An 11,974-nucleotide genomic window follows, 5' to 3' on the forward strand; every position below is an offset into this window, starting at 1 on the left:
CCCATCGTTACAGACTCCAAGGATCTTCCCGCGTCGCACAGTGCGGCTGGCAGTGCCACCGCCGGTGCGGCCGGTGCCGTACCTTCCAACGCAGCACAGCTACCGAACAGTCTCGTGGCACCACCGTACCCCGGCATGCAGCGGCGTGGGTCCGTGCCGTGCGAAAGCACCAACAATGTGGCGCTCCGGAGCAGCTTCAGCATCAAGCGGCGCAGCACGAAGAAAGCGATCCGCCGGCGGTCGTCCGGCGGGGCGGAAATTCTCAGCCCCATTCTGTCGGAGGATGCGGCCGGTGGTGGCAGTAACGGTGCGGGTTCGTCGTCGTCGTCGTCCAACGCGTGGTACCGGATCAAGCGCGATTCGGGCCACCGGCGTGCGGGCGACAACGAGAGTCTGCTGTCCCGGCGGCGAGGTTCCCTGCCGGTCGAGGTCCTCGCGATCGGTTACTCCGGTAAGTGCGCGTGAGCTGCTCGTTCTATAATCAAACCAAGAGCAAATTGCATACCCTGCAGGCGCTGATTGAGATTATAAACTCCTTAAAGTATGCAATCCGATATTCATTACATGGATTTTAAGGCCTGCGGAACAGTTTTTACGCAGCTTTCAAAAGGCTATTCGAATGAAACCATTTCAAATGCTTAAATTACGGGATAAAATGCCAAACAGAAATGTGCTTCTAGTTATATTCAAGCCATATCCTTATCGATAATACGAGCTTCTAAGCTGATTGTTCGGTTCCTTTTTCAATACTACGCAGCTGTCTTTACGGACCCAAACACCAAACAAAAAATACGCTTTCGCACACCTTATCCCATCGAAGCTTCGTAAAATTAATGTAACCTCCAGCGTTTGCGCCCCTTTCGCTGCTGCGCGTTTAAACCTGCCTGCTGCCGACATTCGGGTCCCAGATTACCAATAATAAGTATCAGCACCTGATTTTGGCTGTTTGCGGGTTGCGTCGAGCAGCACCAGCAGCAGCAGCTTTTCCAACGCCCCAGCAGTCGAGGCAGTCGTTTGTTATCCTCCACGGTAGTGGTAGCCTACACAACTCTCAACCCACCACAACCACCACCATCCCCATTGCGGTGATAAAGCTGTCGTTTCACGAGCTTGATCATATCTTTTTATGGCCAGTGTGTGCTGCTGTGCTTTTGGGTGGGTTAGATTAGGAGAGGAAAGGTGCGAGGGGTATATTTTCTGTTTTCTTTTTCTCCGTAACTCCTTTGAACTTGCTCTTGAAAGAGGTTTTTTGGTCCGAGCATATTTTGCTACCAAAGATATAGGAGAGCAATGCAAGGAGTAGCGTGTGTGTGTGTGTGCGTTACCACCGAGAAGGAAATCACTATTCGCACCTTGGCAAATAATCCAATATCAGCTTCTCCATCAGCGCGGAGCAAGCGAAACGCGAAAGGACGGAGAACGTTTGTTGTCGGCAAAGTCGAACAAGGATATTCATTGGTTGCGGCTGAACGGGTACCGAGATTTTGCCTTTACCGTGTGTGTGTGTGCCCCACAGACTATACGCACCATCTGTTTACAAGCCCGCTCAGTGGCACTCAGTGTGTATGTGTGTGTGTTTGTGTGTATAGTATATGAATTGGGTGGTTGAATTTATGCTTCTTTTCCACCCGGGTTGGTCGGCCGTACCTTTCCGGATGCAGGAAAAAGCCACACCGGGGTAAAGAATTCGATTACGCGCCGTAAAGCTTGCCCGTTGCCACCTCCATACCATAGCGATTGGAGCAAAAACCCCTCTTCTGCCCTGTGACGATGGTACACGAGCACGAACAAAACGAGTGTAGGAAACCGACTAAAAAAGGGGATTTTTTCTGCTGCTGCTGCGCGATTGCAGCACTGGCAAATATATATATGTATGTACAGCCCGTTCTTCTAGGATAAAAGATGGCACACAGGGATCAATATGCCGAAAGTACTCGTGCGCTCGGTTGAGCGATGGATCGGTTGGCTCCAACCCGAAAAGGCACCGAACTCGAGCGAAGAATGGAGCCGCACGAAATAGAGCCATCAGTCTGATTTATGTGCACATCAAGCGCACCTTTCCGTGGTCCGATCCCTTTTTCACCGTTTTGCATACGCTCTTAGTTATGCTGCTGCAGTTAGTAACCATCCACCCGTGGCCCCCTCTTTATTCGATTTCGGGGTAATTCCAGCAGCGGAGAAATCTCGCCGTGCACGTTTTTATTGTTTGAACACGGTTTAAGATGCCGCGCCGGAACGAGATCATCGGAACGCTGCGGCGGATCGATCCTTTTTCCAGCTCATTGCAATAGGTGCTGCTCCTCTGTTTATGCCTTTTTAATGGGGCATTGTTATGCTGCGTGCGTTATTTTCATTACTACACGCTATTAGGAAGATTACGGGGCTTGGGTGGGGAGTTTTCGCTTCAATCGTCCATTCTGGATTCGAAATGGTAGCAACAGACGGGTAGTGATAGCTGTCGGTTAAGCTGTGTCCGTGGTTTATGGGCTTTTTTAGAGTTGATTAAATGAACATAAAAAATAATGCAGTTCATAGCAACGGGTCCTGAATAAACTCAAGATTTGTTGGAGTCGTAATTAATTACCGTAGCGTAAGAAAAAACCTATCCTTCGCGGATACCAAAATTAAGACAGAATAATTCATGCTTTGTAGCTACACAGCTAAACTGCATAGTATGTTACTTTTTGTATTGTGCATTGCATACATGAAGGCGATATCTACTTAGCGTAAGTAGAACAAAACGCCAGAAGTTATGTAATTTGAACAACAAATTTAATAATTTAATGTTAAATTGGTTTACCGGAAGCGGAATTAAGCTAGATTGAATAGAAATTGTTCGCAACATAAATGCTCAGCTTGAATGCTATCAAATGACAATCTTGATTTACATCTCAATTCATCAGATTTGAGCAATATATGAAGCTATCCATGAAGCTATTTCCTATATCTCCCATCAAAATTACATCAACCATCTATCGAACCTTAAACAAACCTAATCGATGCATCAAAAGCGTCACGGAAGCTTACCGAACCGAAAAACTTACTCTCGAACCCCAACCCCGTGCCGTCTGCACCCTGCCCGCCCGCGAAACCCCTGCAGCAAATGCCAACCGATGCATACCAGTGATAAACCGATTGACCTCCGATTAGTGTTCTTCTGCTTCTCGTACACACCGTCGTGCACGAAAGTGCCATTAGTTTCGCATAAGCCACCGGGATCACCCGAGCCAATCGCGAACCAGTCTCTCGTATGCACCCACATTTCCCTCCGAACCCGTGGCGGAATGCAAAGAGGGCGTAGGGTGAACGTCCGGTTTTGATTTATGGTACTTCGGATGCGTGGTTCGTACTGGAATCTGCTCGACGTTTCTCCCCCTTGTTCGACTGGTACACCTGTGCTGTGTTTGTATGCTAGGGCACCGTACCACACACACACACACACGCACACACAGAGTGGTGTAGTTCGGAATGGGAAGTTTATTCCCGTTGCCCCACTGGGCCACACATACACTCGGCAATGTAGAGCAGCACCGGGGCCAGGTAGTTTATCATTCGGTGTACCCATGTTGCAGGAAGCTCCATACGAGAAGGATGTCTATATTTTGCCTTGCCCGAACCAGTGGGCACTTCAAAGTACGGTCCGGCTATGTATGTTCTTTCCTTCTCCCTCAGGTTTTCCTCTCAGTGGGTTAATTTCTGTGGCTTCCTCAAGCTGGCGCTGTATGTCCGAATCTGTTGTTGGTTGGTTTGCTGGCGGTGTTTAGTTTACTGCATCAGCTTTACAGGGTAGTTTGCAACACATTTGTTCAGTTTTTAGTTTTTATATATTAAGTTTACCTTAAGTGTTACGAATAAACTATCAAACAATGTCTTATTTATTGAAAGGAGTACAGCTGAAGGTGTAGTTAAATAGAGGCATGACGTTGTTTTTCTGTACGTTTATAATGATACACTTACTTCTTCTTCTTCTTTGGCTCAACAACCGATGCCGGTCAAGGCCTGCCAACACACTTGTGGGGTTGGCTTTCAGTGACTTATTGATTTTCCCCCCATAGCAGGATAGTCAGTCCTACGTATGGCGGCACGGTCTATTTGGGGCTTGAACCCATCACGGGCATGTTGTTAAGTCGTACGAGTTGACGACTATACCATGAGACCGGCCCAACACTTACTACCGGATACACTTACTAAATTGGTTAAAATAGTCATTGCATACGTTCAGGCGTTCAGCTTGTACAATGACGATTGAACAGTTTTGGCATTTTGCATACCTTTAGGGGTATTTAGCATTTTTATAGCAAAATTAAACTCTGAAGCAAACTTACCAACCGGCAGTCAAACCCTGCACCGTTAGAACACGATAAAGGGATAAAGTTGTCCATATTGTTTTTGTTTTCCGTTTTTTTTTTTTTTTGCCTGAACTAAACATGCAGTTCGATTGCGAAAATATTACCCCGTGCCATATATTGACCAACGACGATGAAACCATACACACATGACGATGAATTCTAGCAGCGAATTCGAACGACAGAGATATACGACCAGCAATGTAGGTGTAGGACTCCTCGGGCCACCCTCGAAAAGGTGCGCATAGATTTTTCAATCCCTTAGCTCGGCCCCAATGCCCCAATCGAAGTGCGCCAACTGTGCAAGGAAACTTTGATAGATGGATTTTCCATCGTCATGGTGGTGGTACATGAAATTGCGCTCGAAGTAGAACGAACTAAAACTAAAACTACAAAACAAAATGTACTAAAAACAACCGCAAACCAATTGGGGGCGAAGAAAAAAAAACATATGGAGAGAAATCTTTTACTACCAACTACAGCGACCACACACACATATACACAGACATCTCGAGAGTAAAAAGGGAAAAGTGTTCCACTTTTTGCTCCTGGTTTTTTCCCCGGTACGTATTAGCTGCATCGTGCAAGCGAAGGCGAGAATATAGACGAGTTGATTTATTGTTTAATTTCCCTCCCTGTGTTAAGCTGAAAAACCCACACACATGCTGTACTACTGCTCACAAGGATAAAAAGCCAACTGTGTTCCATATGCAGCCTGCTCGTCTGCAGCAAACATTACTGTGCAAAAGTACGAGACAGAGAGTGAGATATCCCCAGCACACCAATTAAAAAGCTTTATGGTTGAAGTGTTTGAATAAATTGCAGCGAAGCATAAATGGGCAAAATGGGGGAGGCAAGATGTGCCAGCACCGCCACTTCAAACATCGTCTCATCAGAACGGATTAGCCGCCGTTGCAAGGGGACGGAGATAGAAGTTTTCTCTAACGATCGTTTATTTTTGCACATTAATTATCATCTCTCGTTCTCTCAACGAAATTCCTTAACGCTACTACCCAGTGCAAATCTTCTCAAAAACGCCATTTTCTATTAAGCGGTTTATTTTAATCAATAAACGGGAAAATGAAACTTAAAGCATTGCTAGATTATTCTCGCTAAATGTGAATAAATTAATAGTATTAATAGCTTCTAAATTTCTTCTCACTATTCCCCTCTGTTCAAATTTCATTTCAGGTACTCTGCGTCACTAGAAGAGTGTAGAGGAATGTTGGAATTTCCACCCCACAAACCATCACATTGTCGTTTGCCATTTCCATCATTCCAATCATGTCCAACCGTCGATGCAAACTCCCGGCGGCAAGGCAATTGTGGCGCTAAACTGTAGCGACCTAATGCAAACGAAAACGACGCTACGATAAGGCTGTCCCGGCACAGAGGAAAGATCAAAATATCATTCTCCAGTGGTGAAAGTTTCTTGGGGGAGAAAAATTAGAAAAGAGGAGAAGAAGTAGAAAAAATGGAAAACAGAAATAACAACAAAAAAACAACCCTTTTTGCTCATTCCTACCACCGATGCTTCCCGCCTATAGTCGAGTTATAGAGTGTACACGGCACTGAACAACTACACCAGCAAGATGAGAAAAGAGAGAAGCAAAAAGTAGACAAGACAGCAACAACAAAAACACACACACAAATAAACATCATGCATTATGGATAAGAATACAAGAACTGATCAGTTCCAATGAGAACAAAACAAAATTGAATAAACCTTAGCAATGTGTGTGCGTATCATTAGGAAATCGAAGAAGAAGAAAAAGAAACACTTGGAAAAAAAAGAAAGGAGAAGAAATCCCATCTTTGTCCCGATTTGTTGTGTGTTTGTGTGGAGAGGGTATAAGTGAATCAGCAAAAAAATAATCAAAGCTATATCGAAACACACTAGAATGATCGGAAAAATCCAAATAAATCTGTGAGTGGTAGCATATTTATAATTGACTAAACAACAATCGTTGATAAGTGTGCGTAAGTGTGTGCATTGGTGTTGTAGCAATTGTAGAATGTAATGTTAAGAAAGAGAGCGTAAGCGACATAAAAGGAACGAGAGAGAGAGAAAAAAAACATTAATAAAAAACACCCGCTTAACGATAGGCAAACTACTAACACACCACCTTCCCCCGTCCCCATCACTCTTCGCCCCTTTAGTTAGAAAACGGTGCTTAAAATCGGTGTAAAGAAGAAGATAAAGACGAAACGAACCACAAGTTAGGGCAATGTTTGTGGGCGCACGATTTGGAACGCATGTAAAAGATAAAAAGTGAACAAAAGATAAAGGAAAATGAAAGTAAAATAACGCCCGAAATGGAGGAAAACCCCGCACCATCCGACACACACACAACTGGAGAGCTTATGTAAACACACACACACACATACATCTCTACATCTCTCAAGATCACTTTGCATACATCACGATCAATTTATCTCTCGCCATTCTACATCGCACCATCGTTCTCGAGACTATATCAATCATTTAAAGCATTGCACTTACTAACCACGTCACATTCGTCCCTTTTTACTATACTATAAGGAGCTGGTATTCCTCGAATGTAAGTGTATGCGCACGTATGTGTGTGTGTGTGTCTAATTTTCTTTCTGTTTGGCATTAACAAATTATGCCTTCCCATATTCGTCTGCACTCGGAATGTGCAGGAATAGAAATCGTTTTTGCCCCTACTTCAAATGCATATAATTTAATGAACAAGAAAACAGCACACAAGAACTCTTTCCAAAAAAAAAAATAACACAAAAAAATGGAAAGCTTTGTGTTAAGAGAAAGAGATAGAGAAAAAAAGAAGAAAACGGAGAATAAACAAATGAATATGCTAGACAGTAGAACCTGAACGCTGGCTGGTTCCAGCCCAAGGAAAAGAAACAGAAACGTAAGCAGTAGAAGTAAACAGTAGCCAACGCATGAGCAAGGTGTGAAGCAACTCTTCCAGCCAAAAACCATGCAAAACCAACAAGAAATAGTAAACGACATGAACAATACATATAACCTTGGTTTGTAGGGCGCATAGCACAATAGAGATAAAAAGAAGAGAAAGAGCAAGAAAGAAAGCGAACATTAGAAACACATTGGAGCTAAGCAAACAGATAAACTTCCACACAAAAACACAATACTTTTCCATAAAAAAAAAGTTTTGTAATGTGAATTGACTGTGAAAAGTGGTGTATGAAGAAAATAGGAAACTCTCTTCCGTTGTAGTGTAGCTATTTCGATCCAATCAAACAAGAAAAGAGCAACAACAAATAGTAAAAAAAGACAACTAATTAGAACAATAAAGAAACAAAAGTAAGCACATAATAGCGGAAGCGAAACAAAAACAAAATTCGAATTCACTAGCGCAAAAGAAAAAACGAATCAAAATAATGCCACACTCTGGCAAAAGTGTTATTTATTCTATGTTTATTATGTTTAAGTTGAGCAATAATATATTTAATATTTGTTACTTTTCACCTGCTTTAGTTCCATCGATAATCCCCATATCTTTTCTATTTTATTGCTTTTTTGTTTTAGTGATTTGAAACACACTCTTTTTAAAACAGTTCCCCCGTACCTTTTTTGGCTTCACTTTCCTCCAATAGTCGAATGGGAAGGAAGCATGATACTCCCATCTTAGCACAGCTTAGAAATCAACAATTACCAAAACAAAACAAACAAACAAACAAAAAATACAATAGAAAATATCGCATAAATAGTTGGCTTTTGGGCGTGTTTTGCGCGCACGTTTCAGTGTGCCTGTGTGAGTGTGTATGTGTACCAGCAAACAGCCGTGTACCGACGTACAATAGCGTTAAACGCGGTTAAGAAGCCTCCCCCTTTCCCTCTCGTCGTTCCTTCTCTGACTTTTACGTCAAAATAGTAAACAAAATGTGTAATAGAAAAACAAAACGAGATGTGTATTACTGTAGCGTAAATGTCTCAACCATAGAACACAACAAAATAGAAGCAACAAACAGTGAAAGCGTTGAAATGAAAGAGAAAAACAAACAAACTGGAACTTTACACAACAACATAACAGTAAAATAGAAATATAATTCTAGCAATGAGCGTTTCCCTGTTGGCATAACAGTTTAAGCGTAACGCATAACATATACAGACGTAACGCAAATTATCCTGGTAACTGTTTTTAGATGTATTTTTCGACTCTTCATCCTGGGACCGTAACCTCACCACCTCTCTCCACTGGTCGGTCTGGAATCGATGCAAGGATGGGAAAAGGAGGAATTTGGTCCACGTGTAGCACACAGCCCGCACTCTTTACCCATTTGTAACTTTGTCCTTTAGACGCATTTTCTGCAACGCAAGTGTTTGCGACGTGGTAGAGTCAGTCTTTCCTACTTATTGTATTCATCAACACACACACACACACACACACACACACACACACACACACACACACACACACACACACACACACACACCACACACACACCACACACACACACACACACACACACACACACACACACACACACACACACACACACACACACACACACACACACACACACACACACCACACACACACACACACACACACACACACACACACACACCACACACACACACACACACACACACACACACACACCACACACACACACACACACACACACACAACACACACACACACACACACACACACACACACACACACACACACACACACACACACACACACCACACACACACACCACACACACACACACACACACACACACACACACACACACACACACACACACACACACACACACACACACACACACACACACACACACTCCGGTGTCCTTCGGCGATGGCGATCGTCAAACTTACTTGAACGAACTGTAATGAAACGGAAATTAATATCTAAGCGTACACGCCAAGGATGCCCCGGCCCCCCAACTTCAGCCGCCGTCGGTGTTGGAGTAAAGCCGGTCCTCCCTCCCTTTCGCCCCACTTCCCCACTTCCGATGTGTGTTAAGGTGTATGGGGAAAACGAGCACTCAACTACGCAGGAACATTTGGAGCAAGAGCTTGGAAATGGACAAGATTTTCTAATGCAAATAAACTAAAATAAAATACAAACAAATTAAATTGAAATCATCGATCAAACATACGGAACCGAACTTCACAAACAGAACGTTAACAACGTGTGGTTAACATTGTGGCAAAGGAACCAACAACAGCACTGAGCTAGCATACATGTAAACCCTTTTTGGAACCAGCCATTCATAACATTACAAAGCAAAACATATTTAAAAAAACCATCTGCATGCTCGAGTCTGGCACGAGAAAGATGCAAATTGGTATGGAAAAGGTGGAAATAGAATATCAAACAGAACAGCAAAAAGTAGCAAAACAGGAACAGCAAAAGAATTAAAAAGAATGTTGACCAAACAAAGCAACAAACAAAAGAATCCAAATTGAACCATTCTACAACTAGTAGTAGCAACTACTAAAAAGCAGCAACATTAAAGATGAAAATCCTAATTTTCATACAAACATACTCTACACTTTTGTGTACGTTGTGTCCCATATTACGTACTACACACTTTAATTTACCATCACAGTGAATAAACCATTGGAAAATCAACCTTTACTACTATCTTCAACTCCTTTTACGAGCGCAAACACAAATAAGCATTAAATTAAGTGTGTAAAATAAACCAAAAAACAACAACAAATGGAACAAAACCTGACAGTCCCCCTCTAACGTTCATCAAACAATGAGAAACTGGTAAAACAATGTAAACAAAACGGAAACCCAACATTGAATTGCAGCTGGAATCAAAAACACAATCGGATCGATTCGAACGAAACTTGCTGTGAAAAGTTTAGTAGGTGAAACAAATAGAGAACAAAATGAGAAGAACATTTTCTTTACTATGTCTATTTTTTTCTTGTGTTTTGTTTTTCTATGTTTTCTATTTTGCTCGCACTTCGTACTTTCTTATCTCTCGATTGCTTTAGTTTATTTTTTAATGTGTTTATATTTTTCATTATCTTCTTTTCAGTTATAAATTTATTCTTTTTCGTGTAATAACCTTTCATAGCAATCTGTTGAAATCCTTCTATTTATATCTATTTTCTTATCTTATTTTCTCCCTTTAGAGACTATTTTCAATACCTATCTGCTTCCTTTAAGCTTTTTTAACGTTTCAAGGTGTTTTTCTTCTTAAATAGCAAAGTTCTGTCACATTCGCTAGAAAACAAATCTCCGACCATAATGGGAAGGAAAAGAGGAAAAAACACTCATACACACAAACACCCACACACTATGGACCAATTCTTCACTATTCTATACAATGCTATTACTACTACTACTACTGCTACAACTACTACTAATAACACTACTTTGTACTGTACATAGAATGTAGCTCAATTTACTCGTAAGCTCGAAAAGCTGTCACTTTACCAAAACCTTCCATTCGAACGACTGAACATTGCAAAACATCTTAAACATTTAAAATATCTTAAATTTCACAATATTTTTTAAAGTTGATTTTAGTTTTGTCCCCATTTTGTTTGCAACGGAGAGGAACAAGACTCTCGCAAACTAAATCAAAATCGATGGAAAATATATGCACTAGTTGTGTAGGCATCAAATCGACAGTTTTCCAAATCCATCCGATGTTGTGTCATAGAAAATGTTCATATATATATATACTTTTTTTTTAATCAACTATATATTATTCTTTCTAATACTTACTCTTCTTCTCTTAAATTTACTTTTAATTGAAAATATATTCAAAAAATAAATCATTACATTAAAACAAACACATTCAATATATCAGCTAAGATCAAGGATCGGAGAAATGTGTCCGATTGGACGATATTAGTGCGAAACGAGAGAAACAAATCGAATATGAAAATAGAAAGGTTCACGGCAAAAACAAAAAAAAAACAAAAAACTTTACAATAAATGGTAATTAAATGGAAAAGCATTAGCAGAAGAAAGTAAACCCGAAAGCAAAAGAGTCTAATCAAATTCGCCACAAAAAAAGAGGAGGAAGAAGAAGGAAAAGAAGAAGAAGAAGAAGAAGAAGAAGAAGAAGAATAAAAAGCAGAAGAAAAAGTAGAAGAAGAGGAAAATAGCAACAAATCTACTTGTGTAGCAAAATATCTCGGGTGTGTATGTATGTGTGTGTTTTATGTAATTTACACATTAAGAAAAGGAAACGAATATCCCTTCTTACTGTGTGCATTCGAATATAATGCAAAACAGAGAAAAAAAATACAATGACATAAAATAGAAAGAGAAAGGTCACAACTTAAGAGTAAAAAAGCTGTGCATTAAATCACATTGATCGTACGTCTTTCCACGATACAAAACAAAAAAAAAACAAATCCTTCGATGTGTTAAAACCTGATTAGAAAATGAAGAAAAAAAGACAACAACAAAACATTAGCAGCATGAGCAAAGCAAAGAAAAGCGTGGCGATAATTTATGAACAAAAGGACTGAAACACAAACATATTTGCAGCACACTAAAACAGGCTAGAAAAAGGGTAACGAAATCACGAATTTTGCGATGTTTGCTTGGATCGGTTTTCAAATCTTCTCACCATGCTTCTTCTTCTTGTGTCACGAGCTACTCATACGAGCTCTCAACTAAACTAAAGCC

The 11,974-nt window shown here is 41.2% G+C and overlaps 1 protein-coding gene across 16 annotated transcripts in view; it reads left to right on the plus strand.

Annotated features, from left to right (window-relative positions):
- LOC121591570 overlaps positions 1-7,665 on the plus strand; it is a 156,424-nt gene extending 148,759 nt beyond the window's left edge. For all 16 annotated transcript variants that reach the window (XM_041912239.1, XM_041912240.1, XM_041912237.1 and 13 more), the window contains 2 exons: positions 14-451; positions 5,538-7,665. In XM_041912239.1, the coding sequence (XP_041768173.1) occupies positions 14-451; positions 5,538-5,554 (455 nt within the window). In that variant the 3' untranslated portion in view covers positions 5,555-7,665. The remainder of the gene's footprint in view (positions 1-13; positions 452-5,537) is intronic.
- The last annotated feature ends 4,309 nt before the right edge of the window (positions 7,666-11,974 follow it).

Source organism: Anopheles merus, chromosome 2L (genome assembly GCF_017562075.2).
Source record: "Anopheles merus strain MAF chromosome 2L, AmerM5.1, whole genome shotgun sequence".
Lineage (NCBI taxonomy): Eukaryota > Metazoa > Arthropoda > Insecta > Diptera > Culicidae > Anopheles > Anopheles merus.